The following is a 22,198-nucleotide window of genomic DNA, read 5'->3' as shown; positions in this document are numbered from 1 at the left end:
AGAAATGTTGCACCTATATTTAGTGGTCTGTAATGGTTCTTTTGTAATGACATTTCCAATATGTTTTATGAGTTAAACAATATTTATACCGTTTTTGTGTAGATAATTTCAGAAATAAATTCTTACGTGTGCTCTCACCCTCGCCCAATGAATCATATTTCCATGGATGGCATCAATGTTAAAGTTTCTGACAAGCCCAGTTCTGCAATGACATGCAGGTAATGCTGTCTGAGGGGGGTCACCCATACAATAATATAAACACCCTTTGTGTTGTCTTCTAATTTATAAATGTAATAGACAGGGTAGAGCAGATCCCTAGAGCCTCTGCTTACTATGTAGAGCTCCCATCAGGAACAGAGAAGGGAAATGGACTTCCATCTCTTAAACTCTGAATGAATTTGCTGGCTCCTACTCTGATGAAAGTACGCTGGTATGCATTTTTCATATGCCCTAAGTCTGCTTATGTGTGCAGAAAACCCACTCAGCTGGTCTTTGGGTACAATTCGTAAAATATGAGGTGCATTGAATGAAAGACTTCTCTAGTCACCACATTTGAAGATAGATGATGGTCTGTTATCTCCAAGCTTTAAAGAAAACTTGTCATTTGAATGGTGTTGCCTTCTACTCCAGCTGAGAACCCATTGAGTAATTTTGGCCCTGCATATGTATATTTTTAAGCTCTTCCCTGTTCTTCCCAATATGAATTACAGCTGAAATGTCTTTTTGACTTTTAGACTTCTCTTAGAATTTTTGTATGCGTGTGTTTGCAATGAGAACACAAATATGGGATATTTTGAAATTTAAATGTAAAATAAAAGATTGAAAGATAGTAGCTTTAAAAGCATTTTGCTCTCAAATGAGAGCAGTCTGTTCACAATGTATGTTATTAAGTTAGTTCTTGTTGGAAGACTTCTGCTACAGAAATCTCAGATGTTAAACCACTCACGAATCATCAGAAGTTACGTATGTAGCCAGGAGCTTCATGGTCTTTACTTCTTCTGTCTTCAGATTAATCAGCTGTGAGCCACGCTCCAACAAATAATTTCTTATTTATACATTTTTAAAATAGATACTCATGGGAGATTGTCTGTCTACCTTTTGAGTGAATACCTGAGACTCACACCAGTCCTATAAATAATATTTATGGCAACCTTTATGAATACTAAATCTTATTATGCAATAGGAAAGCTGATTTTTTTTTTTCTTCTTCTCAATTGTCTCCATTATAACTGATTTAAAACTTTGGTGCACCTGACAGAGATCATTTAATTTCCAAAAATTTTTATTCTCTTTGGCATGTTAGAACAATGTGTGCAAATCTGTGTAGCATGGGCAGCTAAATAAAACCCTGCAGTAGAAATCCAGGGTATGTTTTAATTTTTCACCTTTTGCCAGTGCTCTTGGAAATACGTGAACAAAACATGACAGAAATGACCATTTCCTGTAAGTTTTTGAATACCAAAGCAATCTCACAAGTGGAGAATAATCAAACTGTTTTAAAATTCTAGGCATCCAAAAAGTAAGTGCTGCAGATACCTCCATATAGGTTCCTGCTCATAGTCATGGTAAATCTGATACTGGCATGCTGAATTACAACTTAAAATGTACATCAGTACTGTTTCGTTTTGCAAACTGTTCAAGTGGGCCCTCGCTGATGGGGGGATCATATAAACATTAGCTGTGTAATACTTGCTACTGTCTGAGGCTGGCTGCTTTTTGACTCCTTCAGAAATGCTTTCCTGCATCTGAAAGATTAAGGGTTTTTTTTCATCAGAACTACACCAGGTTTTGTGCATTGCCCCAGGATTTAGTCTTTTTTCTTCCTGTTCTGCTGTCCCGTAAGTTCTATATTTAAAGGCTTCCCTATGGAAAAGATACTAGTGATCTTTAAATATGGCTCAGAGTTGCCTTATCAGGTACATAGAGCTTTTTTTTTTAAAGATGGGCTAGGCAGGCAGGATGTTAACATCATCTGTGGGAGTCCAGAATTATCAAAGACTCTTTCCTTATGTATATTTTACCCAAATACTGGTGTTTGCAACTCTCCTATGCAGAATTACTTAACTCTCTTAATGCACCTAGTTGGGCAAATGGCTACTCAATATTTTTCTTTAAATAATGGCTCTGAGGCCAGCAATTCTGAGCTCACAGCAATGTTGGGCAACTTGGACCCCTGCCTGCTGAAAGATAACTACTCCGACCCATCCTTCTAAAATTCTTCAAAGATCATGGAAGAATGTATTCAGCATATATAAATTGTCAGCATTATTATAATTTAAGTCATGGAGGGAAAAAGATTGTCCATTACAATTCAACTTAAACCTCAACTCCAGCTCTCAGCAATGAGGAATTACCAGCCATGCGTTGTTATTTTTTCCCCACTCTACTTCCTACAGAAAAGTGCCTTCATTTGCATTTTACTAAAGGCACACTGGTACAAGATTGCAGTAGAAGAAAGAAAATGTTCATTATGAATTAAGAAAAATGTGTATCAATTTATTAAGTGCATATTACGGTAGAATCAGCTTAACTGGCATGCCCAGGATTTGTATTGTCAGTGTTCTGCGCCACCAATCAATAATGGGACCCACTAACTGCGTCTGTATGTAAACTAGAAAAATGGCCTGTTTCTTGAATTTCATTAGCTGTAAATTACCGTTCATTAGCATATACATCATACTGCACAGCAGTCTGGGCAGTCCAGATGAAATAAGGCTGTGTAAACATATTGTTCTGCTTGTTAGTTTTACTGATTGTGAGTGAATGACGGTGATTTTCCACATCTTCCTCACCAAGAGACAACTACGACCTTTGTGAGCAGCTGAGATTTGAGTTTCCACTAAGGCGACTGAAAATACACAAAATTAGTCACTTCCCTGTGGAAGAGGTCACAATGGTCTTTAAAACTGGCTTATGGCTATCTTAAAAGGTGCAGAAGAGGTTCTCCTTTTATAAAGGCAGAGGAGGCAGGGCTTAGGTATCTCCTAAGGGAGCCCACATCTCAGGGCTACCACAGGTTCAGCAACTCTCTTGGTCCTCTCGAGTCCTGGTGCCAGCCCTGATCCTCTCCCCCTTGGGTGACCTGACACCATGCGGACCCACTTACCAGAAAAGCAGCTCCTTGAGATGGGGAAGGAGGAGACACCTGTGTTTGCTTACTTGGGGCAAGCAAACTAAACTTGGTTGTGATAAAAAATAACTCTGAAATGTCTCAGAAGGGGTGGGAGCTTCAGGCAAGAGCTCCACAAAGTTAGTGGGAAAGGGTGTCTGGCTGTCATCTGGTCCAGCCCCCTGTTCAAAGCTAGTTCAGGCTGCTTGGGGACATGTCAGATAAGTTTAGAACATCTCCAAGGATGGAGATTACACCATCTCTCTGGCCCACTGTTGCACCACCCTCTCTGTGCAAAGTATTGTCCGTATGTGGAGGCAGCATTTTCCCTTCCACAAGCTGTAGCTGTTGCCTCTTGTGCTTTTGCCATGCATCCCTAAAAAAAAAAAAAATGTTGTTTTGTCTTCTCTATAACCCTTCTTTAGACAGTAGAATTACATCTTCCCTCAGCCTTTTCTCCAGGCTGAATAAACCTGGTCCCCTTGGCCTCACCTTTCTATATTGTTATTTTGCTCTGTTTAAATGCTGCCTAGAGAAGTGGAACAGTGACAATCTCTACTAACCACTTGCAGTGCTGACATAAGAGCAATGAAATAAAATAGGCAGCCATGGGTGATTATAGGAGAATATTGACACACATTGTAATAGCGTCCATCAGAACAGCACAAAAGTCTGTCACTCTCCTTTACTGGGATTACTGAAGAAGTAATATAGTCTTACTGCAATAATAGTACGTACAAAACTCATGCATGGATAAAAATTAACTCCTATTTAACTGCTATTAAGTGCACTGTGTAGCTTAGAGACAAGAAACTCTGTTTTGGCCGTGTTTTGTATCAGCAGGTAGCAGGGATATATGTAATGCCATTGCTCCTGGGAAAAGGCTGTAAGAATACAAGGAGAACATCAAAGCTGTTCTTGGTTTTGATAGGTATTGACAGGAGAATGGCTAGGTTAAACATTTCTTCCTCTGCTGTGCAGTTATTTCTATACATTTTTATGTTTAAAGGTATGGACATTAATTTAATTAAGGCTTGGGTTTTTTTTTTAAGTTCTATTTAACATATCTTCTCTGCTGCCAGCAAAAATTTGAGCATTGTCTCTTTCTGATGCAGTAGGTATAGGACTTCCACAAAAAGATCAAAGACATTCCCAAGAGTTATCATTACTCTGATAAGAAGCTCAGAGGAAAGTGGTGAATCTCTAGAATATTCTTGCACGACTGCTCAGAATTCATCGCTTGCAGGTTTTTGAATTTATCTGCGCTTGACTTGACTTGCACTAATAGTCACGATCTTAAATAAATTTTATAGATAGAAAATCCTATGAAATGAAATTCTGAAACCTCATTTAGTGGTCTCCCTAGATAAAAATAGCTGTTTATTCACAGGGTCCTCTCTGCCTTGTAGCAGGATGCAACTGATGATATATAGAGCACTATCACCAGCATCCCTCTCTTCAGCTGCGTTTAAAGATGAACAGTGGAGTACATGGATTTATGCAAAAAGGATCCAGACTCCAGTTCTAACTGCTGGCAAGTCTGTCTCATCAGAAATTAGGGAATGATAAAAAAACAACCCAAGGAATTTAGGTCAAGTCATCCAATGTCAAAAGAAAAAAATGTTCTGGATGGTTCTTCTTAGGAATTTACAGACCGCATTTAATCAGTTTTATAGCTATTTTAGCTTGAAAAAGTAGAATATGAGAAACAACTATGCCTGCAAATAGGAACAGTTCTTAAAAGCCTAGTGCAGATGGAGCTTAGTAACAAGTTAATTTATAGGTCTGACATTTTGATGTTACTACTTTTTATCTCTGTTGACTTGATTACTTAGAAAGGATTGGTTGAAAAATTTCCACCAAAATTTTAACTTGATAAAGCTTTGAAATTTAAACAATACAAGAATGCATTGAAGGCATCTGCTTTACTCCACTTTTTTTTATTTTTGACTGAAAAAGCTTTGACAATTCTTCAGAGTTCAGTCAAGAAATTCCAGTCTTTAGGACTTTCTTCAACAATTGTTTTAGAATCCTCTCGCATTTCGTAGATCTAATATTGAACACTATTAATATTTTAGATGGGCATGTTTGGCCATCAGAGCTGAATGAAATGCTTGTAAGAAATGGAGGTGGGAGCGGCACCATACCTGTCATTTCTTTGAATGAACAGTATGTATGAAAATTTGAAATTATTACTATTTTTTTCTTAGAATGAAAAAAGGAACTATTTTTTGACTAAAAGAACCTTCTTTTCTTCTTCCTTTGGCCCAACAAGTCATGCATTTTTTGCTGCAACATAGCCAACATCTGCCCAGAAGGGTATGATGGTTTTTTTCTCCATTCAATTTTGTATTCTTCAGGCTGGGCACTGGCAGTGCAGGGCACATAATGCCTAATACGTAGGCAGCCACATCTTTTATTTGTTTTCTGGCTCTGTCTTTCCCTTTGTCTCCTCTGTCAAAGCATGAATTTACAGCAAATCTTTCAACCCTCATTCCCCTCCATGGTATTAACTTATGACATCCATGCAAGTGGTGCCTAGTCGCTAAAGGTACCTGAAGATAGCAGATAGGATGCGAAAACACACCATTAACGCAAGAAAGACAAATCCCAAGTCTGCAGTTTGCTTGACTACCTGGATGGTAAATGTTCTGGGAGGTTATTTTCTGATGTGGAATTCAGAAGATACTCACTCTTTGTGAAACTCTCTTCTTCATCTATGACCTTTTAATCAGTACCTTTTAATCAGTATCTTACATCTTCTAAATAATAACGAGAATCAAACCCCCTACTGACTGTAATGGAAGGAGATACAATATATGTCCAATTAAACTAGTGCAATAGAGTTAATTGTCATTAAAAGACAGATGGCTTACTGTGTTAAGTATTAATCATTGCATGCCACAGTATGTACCACTGCTGCTCTTTATGACTTGAACTTCATCTGTCTACCTTCAGTGTTTTATGTAATCTTCATCCTTAACAGATTTCTATTTCTTTGTAAAGAATAATAAAATGAATAACTCCTTTTTGTTCTGGCTTTTCATTTCCAGTGGAATCTGGATATTTTGTCCACTTTAAAACATCAAGATGGGAGATCGCTATGGTATTTTAGACTGATGCTGACCTGAAAAAAGCTTAGTGATGAATGCAAGGAACAGATTAACCGGATTCAAAGCCAATGCATGAAAATTAATAATCAGGATAAACCGAGTAATACCTGCCTTAAGTTATTCTTTGGCAGCAGCTATTCGTTACATTCATTCTGCAAAAGGTGCGTTTGTAAAAAGTGCAATTTCAAAGAGAACAAGACTAGATTCTGTGGAAACTGTTAATAAATTCTAATCATGTGCAAAATGTGGTGCCAGCCAATTAAAAACATATTTTGAGAAAACAAAAAAGAACAATTTAAAAATTCATTTTTGCTCAAACAGAATGTTAGTTGTGGAACTCTATTGTTGACATATTCTATATTCTTGTCTAGCTTTTTTTCAGTTATTTTGTTTTGTGATATAATTTACATAATTGCTACTGTTACTATTACTCAAATATGCAATTAAAAAAAATCCATGTATTCTGGTTTATAAGGAGTATCAATTGCACTCCAGAGTGCAATCATTTTCATAATTACTATAAATGCACCATCAATAACTAAATTGCATGTCCCTGTGTTACTCTCTCAGCTCCTATAACCTTCTCTCTTACTTTGACTGGCTCCTATTTTTAGACTATTCAAGAAGTTTTCCTGTAATAACAAGGCTTCACTGACTTCACTTAGCTTGGGGGTTTTTTTTGAGCAAAGCAGACAAATGAATTATTTCATAGGAGCAAAGAATTAGACGTGCTGTGTCAGTCACTGAATCCAGCATCTTGCTGTTGCACACCATGCACTCCCCTTTCTATGTTTTTGCAAGCAACATGTGAAAAGCAGTTAGGGGTTTTTGCCCCCAGATGCTTGGAAGGCTATTCCAGAACTTGATTGCTCTACTGAATAAGAATTATCTTTCATTTCCATCCTAAACTTAATATGTTTATGTTTTGCATATTTAAATGCTGGGTATAAACCTGTCATGGTTACTGCTGCTTCAGTGGTCTTTGCTAGTTCACTGAGGCTGGTCCCCAGCTATCACAGACAGATCATTTGGTGTCCTTCATGAAATAGTTGCAAAGGAGAGAAGAAAGTCCCTCCAAAGCAAAGAACATAAGACTTCAGAGTCTGAAAAGGAGAAATTTTGCATTGTCCCTTCCCTCGTTTCCTATGTTTGCCAGCCGTTCCTTTCCATGATAGTCTGCAGTGCATTTGTCTCCAAAAGAACTGTACCTCTGTATTTACCGGAGGAGTGTGCACTCAAAGGTCATGTATTTCTTGATTCAGTCTTGAAAAAGTGTATGTTAACTATTCTAGCCAAAGCACTTTCTGGCTTTCATCTGTGGAAGAAAGATCTTGCTGTCCTTTTGAGGAAGAAAAGAGATATAAAGAAATGGAATGAGGACAATGAAATAAGGATGATGAAAAGATGACACAGAAGAACAGATTAAGGGGCAATCTTCAATATTTGTTTAAACAATTTCCTACTGTGCTGACAGTCCTTCTTGGTTATTTTGATGTTGCCTTTACTTTAGATTTTAATTTCTCATTTTGCTGTTCATAAATGCTTTCTATTGGTTGTACAAAAGTCCTAGCCAAGTCCATCCGGGAGGTTGCTGTTTCATTGTAGTTATTGGATTTGTGCTTCAGATATAAAGTTATACAGGGTCAAGCTCCACTCTTACTCGCTGGATCAACGTGTCATCTTATAAGCACTGTTAACTATAAAAGCCAGTTTCAGTGTACTTAAAAAAAAAAAGAATCTACTGCACTATTTCCTTTTGAAATTAAAATATATGATCTAATAAATTTAACCAATACAACCTAAGAAACAGATACGAAGTTTTTTGTTGCTGGAGGTCAGATCACTTTTACAACAGGTATGGTGGTCTTAAGTCACTTTTGAGACAGCTCACAGGGTAGCCTTCATTTGCAAGGAAAAAGAAACAACTACATGGGTATTTAGTGCCACTCTCCTGAGGAAGCATCTCTGCCAGGCGCAGTTGCTCTCAGCGATTCCCAATTCCCACCATTTCGCCAATATGTCAATTCAAAAAGTCTGAATTTTAGTGGTTACTGCACTAAGTTAAGAGCTGGTTCGGTGTATATCAAGACTGTTATCAACTCCATGATAGACTATTGGGCTAGGTGAGGCTCAAGCCAGCAGTCACTGAAATCACGGAGCAAGAAGCATGTCCCATCCTGAAATCCCACTGGCACAGTCACTTGGCCACCAGCCAGCTGTGGTTAGACTTTCACCAGCACTGCAGCATAAACTGCCCTAGGGAGCAGGGGGTTTAAAATCATCCGAAATGGTCCCTGCTTCCTCCCAAGCCTCTGGTGCCAGCCTCCACTGCGCGGCTGCCAGTGCCAGTGCCAGGGACCACACTTGGGGAGCAGTCCTGGCTGGAAAATGACCCCGTGCTGTTGGCAAAAGGGAAGGCAGGAGGCAGGAGGAGAGGAGAGTGCTCTTCAGCTGGTGAAATAAAATGAACTTCAAATGGGTGTTACGACTTTGATAAAAGGCACTGTTGGATCCGGGTAAGCCATCACCAGCTCTTCCTCTGGGGGACAGTTCCCCTTGGGAAAAACTCTTCAGAGACCTCAGAGCTATTCAAATACCTAAACTGGAGGCTGGTGCCCTACAGAGACCCACCTGGTTTCCAGCTGCTGCCCCAGGAGGGGGTCTCCTCCTGCCCCTGGGTCTCCTGGAGGTCCTGTGTGCTATTTGTCAGGCCTGTGCAGACATCTTGGACATCCTTGAATACACCAGGTTTTCTAAAATGCCACTAGATGCCTGTTTAAACCCATGAATGCTTCTATATTGCCAACTTCATTTCATATGAAAATTACGTTTTTGGTGATTAAATGAGCTTTTGCTAGTTTACTGAGTACAGAATAGTTCACCACCACCAGCAGGTTGCATTTGCAATAAACTGTAGCAGTACCAGAAGTAAAAATGATAGAGGAAAACTTGTTCTCACTGAATAGCTGACACATAGCAACAATTTTATGGCTTGATAACTTGAGGAAGACATGTTCTTTAGTCTGTAAGTTTCTGATTTTCAGTATTCACAAGTCGATGGAACCAAGATCTCAATCACCTTAAAAAAACTGGTCTATTTTTATCTCTCTACATCATTACTCAGTAACAGATTTTATTTTCTGTGCTGAGGGTTGTGAAGTTTCTCTTCATTGTATTTATATGTGACTGCAAGCTACAGAATGTAATAAAAATGCAGCTTGCTGAAAAAGTTATGTTTACTTGGGTAATAAAAAAGTTAAGATTAAATATTTTATTTAAATATGCTTCTGTCTTTTGCTATAAAAGATGTCAGAGAAAAAAGGCTTAAAGAAACAAGCCTTCCAATGCATTTGTAAAGTTTTGCCGAGTCTTTAATTTTTAATGCTTCCTGTACATAAGATGAAGAAGAAACAAGATAAACAGAACTACCCCAGCTTGTACTTTGATCAGGAAAATATCAACCTGGCAGGTACAATAAAAACAACTGACACCAATGAATAACGTGTCCTCACCACTCCTGCAAAAGCAACTCCATCCTAAGGAGAGAAACGATCAAACATCAAATGCCATAAGTCCATAAAAATCCTCAGATATGTGTTTCCCTTCCTTGTGTAAGGATAAAACACAAGAGACCAGTACCGAAGCAGAAGGGCTGTAGCTTCCCCAGCATCCTTTGGTAAGACGCCTTTTGTTATTAAAAGTACGTTGCTTGCAAATGCAACTCAGTCTTTTCCCTGCTGAAAGATGGTCCTTCCTATATCTATTTCTCTGCATTTTTAGCTTAGCACCTTCCCTTCAAGCAACAGAGCATGAAACACTCCCACACCACCGAGGGCTTCCTGACTTCTCAGGTGCTGTTTAGTTTGGATAGGCTGGAGGAATCTGGCCCCAGAATGGTGAAAGGAAGTCTGGTTTCAAAGTTTCTTGAACCTGCTAACACACTGGAATGTTTTCTCCTATAGATGACTCGATATTTTCACCCTCAGATAGCACAGGACTGGAAGACTGCAGAAAAGCTCAGTTCAGGAAAGCTGTGCTGATGACCCTTTCAAACCACAGAGGGTAATAAAGTACACAGAAATTATGCTGCAATTAACTTGCAGGAGTCAGTTATCTGCTAATCTGTTGGGTTCAAAATATCTACACATGGAAATAACTTGGAGTGATGGGGACAATTTGGTTGATCTTGATTTAAATCCAGGAGTCTGTAGCCAGGACAAAGTCCAGTTGCTCTGGGTGAGAGATCTTTCTGACTAAAGGCTGAACACATTGGGAATATTTGTAAAGAGAGCCCAAGGTATTTGTCCATTAATGCATGTGGTTTTCAAAACTGAAACAAGACAACATGAGGAGTCAACTCTATTTCATGTGCAAAAGCTAGTTGCTGCACGCTTTTGTACCAGATTTACAGATATGATTCAATGCCATACACTTTGGTGTTATCAAACTTAGATTAATGTACACCAAAAAGTAAAGTACATTAAACTACATTTAAGGTTTTTTTTTTTAAAAAAATTCTAGTTCTGTTTATATCTGGAATAAGGAGGGTTTATAGATTAGGTACTTAGATTTTTCAGACATTCTGATCCACTGTTCAGCTTTTTGTTGAAGACTGACACATCTTCCTTCTCCGGGGTTTCCTTGGAAACTGAAGCTGAACATTTTTTTCTAGGGCTCCAATTCCACAGCTGCCTCTCATGCAAAGTACCTACTGAGTTCGGGCAACATGAATTGGTAAGAAAGCAGGGATTTTCTATAGGAAGGACTCAGTGGTGATTGTTTATGACTCTAAACAGGATAAATAAAATGAAGTAAGTACCAAGTTGCTCCTTTTTCCCAAAAAATATTTAAGACTGAATGAGCTGCCTACCTGAAGTGGCGGGTACTCAGGGAAAGTTTAGCAGAGACTGATAGTTAGAGGTGCTGAGCTTTCTCCAATCCACAAAAAGCCAGAGGGGATGGGAAGCTCACAGCAACCCTGAGGACGGGGTCCGTAGTCAGCCCCGTGCTCTGCAGGGTGGAGTTCAGTTTCAATCTGAGAAATTTTTACTTTTGGTTTTTAATAGGAGAATTTGGTCCTTGGAAATTTGGTTCTGGTCATTGGAAACCGACTCAGCCGCTGTAGATACGCCATGCCTTTGTAGCTCTCAAAGTGTGGGTCTTAATTTCTTGGCTTTTTTCTATATATGAACTTTCCAACTAGATGATGGCTTAGAAGTTTGTAACAAATGCTCCTGTTACTCAGTGACTATTTAAGGGACTAGGTGGCTGCAACAGCAGAGCAATGACAAAGTTTTATTTTGCACTAGGAGGGAAAACCCAAGCCTTGCTCTGCACACACGCCAATGGCCGTTCATTACCAGACCTCCCGTTTCTGCGTACCTGTTTGTTTGACCTGCAGAGTCAACTTGAGCTAGGAGCTGCATCCCATCTAGTGTGTGTCACTGTCGATGAACATCACTTATCCATGCTATCTCAATATGCTAACTAGCTTTTGCTCCACCTCCAGCTCTGATTTTAGGTGGATATATTCCAGAATTTGGACTTCAATAAAAGCTTGGACTATTTAAGATGCCAATTTTATTATTTGCACTCCAATGATTTATCAGGTAGTCAGGTCACATAACCTATCTGTTTCCTGAGAACTGAGTTCCTGTTGTGAATAATCCCAAGTTTGAATTGAGAATTTAATTTCCATACAAAGCTGTAGCTGCTGGGCATATCCTTGGTAGAAAGCTCTATTTTAGAATATCTGAGGACACGTTTTTTGTTTGACTGTGTTCACACGACTGTGTTCACACATTGTGTCTACTAACTGGAATTAAAAGTATTTTTTTGAGTGTTAGCCTTGCTCTCATTCTGCCACCTTTAATGAATAGTCAGTTGGGATATTCCTGAAGGAGAGAAAACCCATTGATCTTGAATCTTCAGTCAGGAAAATAAAATTAAAAGAAATTGTGGTGTTGGTGGTTTTTTTTGGCTTTTTTTTTTTTTTTTATGGATTCTTCAAGCAGACAAATGAAACTTATTAATATTCCAGATTTCTTATCCATTTTCTAGTCAGGCCAATGCTTACTTCTTACAACTCTGATTAGTCTACTGGGACTCCTCCTCTGTAATTAACTTCTGAAGTAATTCTTAAATGCCATGTTCTATTTACTTCCAGTAGTTATCAGATGGAATGTCCTGCCCTTTAGCAGTAGTTTATATACATGGCTAATTTTTAAAAAAAATTATGCGTGGCTAGCATAAATTAATCTGTTGCTTTTCAGCATCCAGCCCAATGAGGCAGTGAGTCAGTGCACATTCACTTCATTAGGAGTGGAAGACGTACAGCATGAACGGAGAGACGTTCAGCTTACTGGCTCAAGCTCTAAATAAATAAACTACACTTACAGGTTTTTATTTTGGCAGTTCATGTAAAATGTATGAGCACTGCACTCTTGCAAACACCTGAATGCCAAAGATAACAGCTTTGCTAGAGACACACAGCTTTCTCCCCATTGATCTCTCCATTGATTGACTGAAAAAATCAGTTTTTCCTCCCACGGGATCTCCCTGAATAGTTTTGGCTGAAATTTCTGTTGTTGACAGCTTGCCTTCCAGTGAATAGCTTTGTGGTGTGGGTCTGGGGTTGGGTTTGGAGGATGTAGGTTCACTTCTTTCCCTGGGTTGTGCTTTCCCTCACCTTTTGAAGCTGTTCTACCTTGCACAGAATATTTAACTGTTCAGCAAGGGAAAAGGAGCATATCACCCAATGCCTTGATGCACTTTTGGTCAGACATGGAGCTGAGATGCAGTATGAATGAGCAGGTATGACCATACGAGCGGGTATGACCGTAATGATAGTTTTATAATCATAAAAGTACTGGGGTTCAGCTTCAGGGAACAGGGGGAGAGATATTTCAGCCCTTTTTAATCTTTTTAAACTGCCCTGGAATCTACATTTAACAATAACATGAATATGACTGCCCAGTATGTCTCCAGATGACTCTTGCCTACCTCATTTAATGGTAGTCATTAATATAGTTTAAATCATTAGCATCTTTTATTAACATGCTTTCTACTTCAAAAATTTGGATTTTTTTTTCAAATTCTGACTACTTTCAAATGTTGATATGCTGACAATACTTACCCACCTTTGGCATGGGACAGGGAACCCTCTCTTAGTATGACAATATGAAGAACATTCTTCAGATCATTCACAAAGACAATTTTAGTTATATCCAAACTGTAACACTCTGCAGACAGAGCTTTACAGCTTTGATACTCAACCATTTTGACAAGCCTTTTCCTACTGGACTTTTGCTACAAACATGTAAATGTGGAAGAACTTAAATAGGAATTCGTAACTTTATCTAGATAAGAAAAATACTGGATACATGTTCAAATAAACAATATATACAAGGTAAAGAAGATTTCACAGTTTTTACTTACTTTCTTTGTTTTGTCCATTGCCTTCAGTATGGTTATGTTTAAGTCTTCCAAGACAGATAGAACATTTTCATACTCTCCTAAGTGCTGGGAAAAATATTCTAAAAGAAGAAGAAAACCCGCATCACCTATTAGTGACCTAAAAACCCAATATTTCATTAAATACCAAATTTATCAAGTCTGAGTTCAGTTATGGTATTATTAACGATCTAAATATATAAAAAGAACAAGAGTTACAAAGAAAGGGAAGATTTTATTTTTGATTTTTTTTATTATTTCCCTCAAAATCATTCCTGGAGTACTTAAAATATCAAAATCAGTGTTCAAAACATTTTCTTTCAATGAGTTGCCAAACTGACAAAAATTTAAAATATCAGTTTGAGAGCTGAAAGAGACCTACTTTGAAAGTATCTACATTTTCTTTCTAAACTGGATTTTTAGCTTAATAGTCTACTTTACAGTTACTAGCAGGAAGTGAAGTTTTCTTGTGTATGTAGTAAATCGGATTACATTAATACAAAAATGAGTAACACTGATAAAGCCCTTAGAGGGGATAAGATCAAGTGGGGGCTGTTGTGAGTCAGGGTCAGCTGAGACCACTGTTTCTGTCTGAGAAGGGAAGAAACCATGAGTTGGCCAGATAAGCTTCTAGTCCCAGGTACTGTGATTATATTTTCAACAAATATGCAAAATGCATGCAAAATACTTTTAACAAAAATCATGGAAATAGCATAAGTTCCAGGATGTCCTTGCGTAGCTTCTCAAAGCAAATGGCATTTTAACAGAAAGAGCTGATGTAAAATCAGGGGGCATAATTCAATCAGAGGGATTACTGCGAGAGGAAGAGGCAACACTGAGAAATCATGACCTGAGTTCCCATTTGGTCAATGCCACAAAATACAACAGAGGAAGGCACAAGAAGGAACAAGTGTGAAAAAGAAAGAAAGAAAATTATGTTAAAGCTAGAGACTGTGTTAGACAAGGCATTTAGACATCAGATCACCTGGAAGAGCATGAAAAACAACATCTAAATGGCAGACAGGAAGAAGAAGATTAGATAAGACCTTTTTGAAATAATAAATAGCAATACTTTGAGGCTTTTAAAAGGTCAGTGTGAGCATCTCAGGGGAGTCATGAAAGCATAAGGTTTCAGGAACACTGTGACATAACCTGGTATTGCTGAGAAGTTGAATGAAATGATTCAGAACGATAATGTATTGTGAATTAGTAGCCTGGAAGTGAAGCTTCATTTCTGAGGAGAACTGAGATAACTCGGGAAGAGCTGTATAATCACTAGCTTAAACATGTGTTGAGTAAACTCAGTACTAGATTCTCAGATGAGAAACACCCTAGTGGCAGGCTATGAAGGATTTAAAAGGCAGCTGAAGCAGCCTGTATTTAATCAAAACAGGCAGTAAGCAGAGCCGGTGCCAGGCTGACACCCCCTCAGCCCTCCGGCCAGCCTGAGGTGGCTGGTGGGGTCAGGTGCTGAGCAAACCTGTACACCTCCAGTGCAATACCAACAGCAGTAAAACCCTTGTGGAGCAAAACCACCAGTCTTCCTTGGCCAGTTTTATATAATTTGGGCCAAATTCTCAACCAGCAGAAGTCATCACAGGCCAATTTGCTTCAGCTGAGTCTCTGCCATATATTTATAAGCCACAGGCTGAGGTACCTTTCAGTGGGTTCTTGGCCATGGGTAGAGATACCCTGTGGGTGAATAAATGAGCTGGTGTTCAATGTGCCAGCATTTTCAGCTTTTATAGGTCTTTAATGTAGTTGGCCATTGGAAAATTTATCAGGCTACTATCTTTCCCTCAGAAATAGGCTGGTTTTGACAAGTATAACTGTTTTTTTGACATTTTGTGGGAGGACTTGCAGAAATTTTCTGTGAATTGTTTTGTGCTGCAAGCAGCACTTCTAAATCAGGTGCTGTAAGATCAGCTGGAGAACAAACAGGGTTGTGGGGAAATGACTCACAGCCCAGAATGGGGTACAGAAATGGGGAACTGGGCCAAATTCTAGGTCTTGCAGGAGGTTTTTTTGTGATGAAAGATGATAGAACTTTTCAAACTGCTGTTCTCACTGGCTTAAGTTGCAGGAAAGTAATGAACTTTCCTCTGGTGGGGTACTAATACGACAATCTCTTTTAAAATTGCCAAAGCACTCACGCCTCTGAAAGTGATAAACTAACTAGAAAAAATATCTCGCATGAAAGGGAAATAAGATAAATGTTATCCATCTATCTTTACATCAGAACAGATCTTGAAGCTCAGAGAATGTGAAGTACTGATTAGGAAAAATTTTTTCAAAGGAATTTCTGCATGTAGTGGATGACAGGGTCTGAAAAGTTCCCAGGAGTTCTTTCAATGGAAATTATTTTCTGTTTGAGCTACAAAGATTAAACAGAAAAGAACCCGTATCACATGGCATGTTCAGTTGCACAGGGCTGCTGCAGGCATAGATTATGTTCTTGCCCAAAAAGGAACTTACCGCAGAGCTCTTCCGTGTCAAGATTGCTGGAAAGATAAAAGTGTAGAAGGTTAGTCAGCTTAGTAATGTTTTTTGTTGGATTGGTAAATAGTAGGTCTCAAAGATTAGCCTGACTGGAGTATGAAATCTCTCCGCCCGGGCTGTAGCAGGAGATGTGAGTGCCTGGCCCTTGCTGGCTTTGCTCTGCTGCCTTAGGGAGGCTTGTCCGAAGCCGAAGGCAGTAGCTGTGCTCCAGCCTTTCGAAGCTGGCTGCAGGTGCAGCCTCCCTTCCCGATCATGTTCCCACCAGCACCTTTCTATTCACTGACAACCCTCTCTGAAGTTCCTCACCCAGCCTTCAGCCATCATGGTACAGTCACTGCTCCTCAGGCTTTACACATTTGCTCCCAATGCTGGCAGAAATCCATCTAAACTCTAGAAATTGCTGTTTTTTCTCCATCTTTCTGTCTGTACTCCTCTTCTGTGGCTGTCATGCTGGGCAGTGTGGCTCAGAAAGCTCAGCCCTCCATGCTAAAGGAGGGAAAACCCAATAACTTTCTCCTATTTGCAATCCTCACTGTGCAATAGTGCTCCATGGGAGATACAGTACAGTAGGAGGATAAAACCAGACATAGCTCATCAGCACATATAATTTCTAAGACTTTCTGGCCATACAAAACCATTTCATCAGTACTAACATCAGCAAAATCAGTGATGTGAAAAGTATACCTGTATTGCCACATTCCCATGCAAACATTATGTAAATACATAAATGTATGCAAGTATTCTATATAATTCAAAACTGTTCACTTCAAACAGATTTCATCCCGATCAACTCTTAAGCAATATTTTCTCTCTGAGGCTTTAATAGTCAAAAGAAAAAACATTTGACCTAGAGCTCAGTTCTGAAAGTTAGCATATTGACTTTCTTCCAAGAAGGAGAAGAAACTGATTATTAAAGAAGCTTAAAAGCATGAATGTCCTTTTTGAATCTTGCTGAGGGGTGAATATTTAACGTCTGATTGCGCTTAGGATTTTTTCACTTATCTTTTTAATGGGATTTTTTTATTGACCTTTTAATAAAATGATGACACAGTATTTTCTTAAAGTCACTTTCACCAACGCCAACTTCCATATATCTGGCTTTTATTTCATGAGGGAGACAAACAGACAGAAATTGCAGGATCCTGTGTTGTCACAAACTTGCATACTCAGAGCTAGAAAAACTTCTACACACTTCTAATTGATGATGTAAATGAGATTTTCCCACAACTTTTATTAACTAAAGGTGACCTTATCTGCATTTGAACAGGCCAAATTGGGTGGCTGCAAATAAGTCTTGCATATGATTTTTCCAATGACCTTGGCAGGAATAATGAAATTCATAGTCTGTAAGAATTAGTGCTGACACTGAGAAACTCAATTCTTAGGTCAACAAACTATGGGATGGGAAAAAGTGTCTGTGATTCCTTGGGACTGTTCACCACAGATCACTACAGCATCAATGACCAGACATGTCTGACCAACCACTTCTGCAGTTCAGTGCTCATTTTTGGAACAGTCCAGGTGTTCACTCCTTCAATGCAAACTGAAACCCTGAAAGCTGGAAAATTGCCTGAGTCAAAAAGCAGTGACAGAATATAATGATGTGAAATGACAGGAGTTTACTGTTACGGTGCCTACTCTTTGCATATTCTCACCCTTCACATCTTCTGCCCTAATGGCTTCTCTTTGTAAAAGACATTTCTGCATTTCTTAATGTACTGTTTGATAACTGTGTTTAAAACAGGCTTTCACATTGTTAGCCAGTCAAATTCATGCTGTCTTTTCAAATTTCCTATTAAAATCCATTCTGGCCCTTGTTCTTCTGCAGTATCCTCAGCAGTGTGGTAGCAATATAGTAAGGGACTGGCTTGGAGGCTTTCAGCATTGCTGTCATCAGAACATTGCTGTTAGTCCTACTGACAGGAGTGACACAGCTGCAAATGGACTATGAGTAGAAATGGAAAAGTATTTAGGTGCTGAATTCATTTTCAGTTAGAACTGGGCACCTGAACAACGAGAAAATTACTGTCCAAAGTGATTTATGCAGCAGCTTTCAGGAAGCCTGTGACAGAACATAGAAATGACATAAAGAGCATGGATTTCAGTCTAGCATACTCGTGGTGTTTCCTTCCCTATTATAAATACCCTCCGAGGCTGCATTGTTCTTGGCATCCTATTTGAAGGGGATGCTGTTCTAGGCAGGGAAACTATAATTTTGTGTCACTGATTATTTCATTCTCTCAGAAATAATAACATGCTGCTTCAAACACAGTCGTGAACAAACCTAGGAATTCTTTTTCTGTATACAAACAATTTTGAGCTCCCTGCAGGAACAATTAAAGAAGCTTGGAATATATTTAATAGTACAGGAGTGAGGTGCACACCAGAGGGCTGTTTCTGCAACTCAATACTCAGGTTTATAGTGGTCCTCTCTTAATCGTTTCAGTGGGTACGTATGCCAAGGATGGTTCTGCTTAGACCTATAATCTGGCAATGCTGAACGTGTTATTTGCAATATTTGCTGGATGACTCACATCCAGGCACCAGCACTCCACTCATGATAAGCACCCGAAGCCTAGGGTGCAGCCAAATGCATTCACATCATGTCAGCACGATCATTTTTTAGACTTCTGCTCTCAATTTGCTTTCTGACTACTAAACGCAGTCCTTTGACTTTGTGTCTAAAATGTTCTGTACCTAATAATGAGCTATTTTTAAAGGACTATTATAAATATTCCACTGAGCAGTCCTGATTACTGCAACGTTGATCATACCTGTTGCTCAGTGACAGAAATATAAGCAAATTCACTTGAATGAACTGTGGCAAAAGTGCCTATTTGTGGTAGCTCTGGAAGTGGCCCAAAATGTAGGAGTGCAAAGCCTCTGTGATCACAGTCTTGTTCTGCCCACCACAGTCAGGTGTGGACTGGGGCCAGCCAGGGAGGAGGGAAGGTTAAAGCTATTCCACCCATCCACTGGTGTGAATTCACTGACCTGCAGCCCCATCCACTGACCTGACACATAGCATTCTCTGGTACGAAAGGCACCTCTGGGCAGAGGTACCAGCAGAAGATCTGCATATTTTCCATGGACCACAAGAAGAGGCAAGGACATCTCTTCAGTACAGGAGTTATATATAAAGCACAGGCTCTGGCATTTAAAGCAGTTATTTTATTGAAGAATCCAATACTATATGAAAGACTTTATGAACTAACTTAATTTAGGAAATTCATTGCCATGATTATCATAGCTGGAGAAGGATAACACTTTCTTCTTCAGATCTCTCTTCATTCTCAGATATGAGAAGGATTTATTTTAGAGGCTTCAACCAGCTCTTTTTTGGGTCCCATTTGCATGTCTCTTTGCTAAATTTGGTTTTAAGGAGGAAAGTTTGAGGCTGGTATCTCCTATTGTTAAGTAGAAGCATATAATTTATGACTGAAAGGAATTAAGTGTTACTTAGACTGTGCAAGGGCAACTGAATAGTCACCCATGGACAAGCTCAGCCAAAAAGCTGTAAGCTCTTTGCAACAAGAAAGCCTGGATAGCATCCCACTTCAAGTCAGCAAAATGAGCTAAGTGCTCTGACACTATAGAGGGTGTTGTGCAAAGGAGTCTTTATGTGTGCACTTCCATTTTAAGGATATTGTGCTTCACAGCTCCTTTGCAACAGCAAAGACCTTTTTGCCAGCTTTGTTCAAGGTTTCTTATCAGTGGAGGCAAAACTGCCTTTTGCCATCAGTAGGATGTGGTGTTGGGACAAGCCCAGGCGTTGGCCTCTTGCCACAGAAAAAGGAGAGGAGGAAGAAGGAGCAAAAGTGGGACAGAGCTCTCAGGACTGGTCCCTGGGGAGCCAAACTTCCCACTGCCCCAAGGACACTGCTGCTCTTCAACCCCAGGGCTAGCTGGACTGTGCACCCTCTGGCCTTTCAAAGGCAGCAGCCAGCTTGACTCTCTGGGCTCTGACACGGGCAGTGATGCCACGGCTGTTTTGATGTCCCACGTTTTCCTGCACTAAATAATTGCCCAGTTTGCTTATGCTTAGCTCCAGGCCAAGTGATAACTTCAGCATTGTCACTTACTCCTCTGTGTGTGCCAGAACTACAGGAGAGAATAAAGGTTTTTTCCTGACTAACAACTCATCTGAGAAAAAAAAAACAACAACCTAGTCCTTTGCATTAGGCAATGATTCACAGGGATGCAATGACTACATAGCTGGCTAGCCACCTTAATCATGCCAGCTATAAGTCTCGGTGTTGCTAAAAGAGTTTTAATAATACTATTAAAAGTTGTGGTGCATGCTAAAATCTGTAGAGAACTGTACAAGGGCTGCAGAGCTATGATTTTTTTAGCAGAGTCTGAATTACACCAACCTAAATGAGGAAATGAGAAGCAACATCATGGTGGCTCTTTTGCCACAAGGAACAAATTTCAGAGTTTTTACCCCATAGAAGTTGATAATGTTTCAACTTCTGGTTTTGTCCCAGATTTTTTTTTGTTTTTAAACTGAGATTAAATTATTTATTGTTACACAAAATAAAGTGTTTATTTTGGTTTATTAAACTCCTTGGAAACGCACATGTTGATAGAGATACCGAAACTGCTGTGGTTCTCTGGGAAACCCAGATTATGGAAGGGACTAGGACCTCAGACTACACCTACCATTAAGCAATGAGCTCACTGCTAGGAAGCCAATGTCATCTTCTGAAGAACTGAACTGGAATGAAACATTCTAGGTCAGCTCCGTTTAGGTCAATGCAATTGAAACTACTCATTACTGTTTGATTTTCCCAGTGTGAACGATTCTCATTTTTTCTGCAGAAAGCTGAATTTCCCATTAAAAATAACCATTCAAATGGAAAATTTCCAAGCAACTCTATTTCCAGCTTGTCTCTCTGACCAGAGGATCTGTTAGCATCAGGACTGTGTAAATCATTCTCAGTGAACTTATTTTGTTCAGTCATGAAACACTAAACTGTATAATCAGCGCATTCTGACCAGTAACTTGCCTTATTCTCTGTAGTTCATTTCCAGACTGATTTCTCTAACTATTGTCTTGAAAAGTCTGAGACTTAAAGCCAATAGCTGCTATTATGTCTCTTAAATAGTAGCAAACACACGTTTCTGATGTCAGTGCTGCACTAAGTGCCTGAAATTCTTATTTAATCTAAAAGACCTAGTTTTTAAAAAATGGTCAAAACCCAATGTATTATTTTCCTCCTGCAATTTTTTGCATTCAATAATTTCTTTTTAGAAAAAACACTTTTCACTCACCTGCAGTTCACCTAATTAAAGACCCTGTCTGTATCTCATGCTGGTTTTAATAAATCTTTTTTTTTCTCATTGTACTTAGAAGTTAATTATTTTTTTCTGTGTACTTGTAATGAACCCTGATAAATCAGCAATAGCATGAGACTAAAATATGCCTTCCAACTGAAACAAAAGAAAACCATCCAAGGCACAGATAATTACTATCCTTAGACTATTGTTAAACTACTGAGGATTTGTCATTATTAACTTTACAACCAGAGTCTTGAAGGAAGCACTGTGCTCCCGTATAACATGCATTTAATTTTAGTTTCAGTGCACAGTACTGGGCTGCAGGCTAATGCAGTTGGATGGGTTCCCACGATTGCGAGGATAATACTAACCAACCTCTTGTGCTCAGAGATCAAATTGGCATCCTTTCAGAGTTTGCTATTAGGGCAGATGATCTCAGAATTTCTCTTTTGACCTAAGGGAGGAACTAGGGCTCTGCAAATGAAGACCTGGGCAGGTCACTTTGGGGCTGAGTGCTAAATGTAGATGGCCACACATGCACTGGGTTTTCCAACCTTCCCTGCCAGGCAACGGAACCCCAGTGTATTCAATGGAGTTGGGGGGTTTTCAGTAGACCAGCTAGCAAGAGCCTGAGTAATTGGATATAATATAGGCATCTAGTGTTACAGAATCATAGAACTGTTTAGGTTGGAAAAGACCTTTAAGATCATCCAGTCCAACCATTAACCTAACACTACCAAGTCCA

The 22,198-nt window shown here is 39.3% G+C and overlaps 1 protein-coding gene across 1 annotated transcript in view; it reads right to left on the bottom strand.

Moving 5' to 3' along the window:
• NECAB1 (N-terminal EF-hand calcium binding protein 1) overlaps nt 1-22,198 on the bottom strand; it is a 65,277-nt gene that overhangs the window by 19,391 nt on the left and 23,688 nt on the right. The window contains 2 exon segments of the mRNA XM_075705073.1: nt 13,660-13,757; nt 16,150-16,175. Coding sequence (XP_075561188.1) covers nt 13,660-13,757; nt 16,150-16,175 — 124 coding nt within the window.

The sequence above is a fragment of the Pelecanus crispus genome, chromosome 2 (genome assembly GCF_030463565.1).
Source record: "Pelecanus crispus isolate bPelCri1 chromosome 2, bPelCri1.pri, whole genome shotgun sequence".
Classification (NCBI taxonomy): domain Eukaryota; kingdom Metazoa; phylum Chordata; class Aves; order Pelecaniformes; family Pelecanidae; genus Pelecanus; species Pelecanus crispus.
Note: the sequence above shows the minus strand (reverse complement) of the source record. Positions and strands in the feature narration are given on the sequence as shown.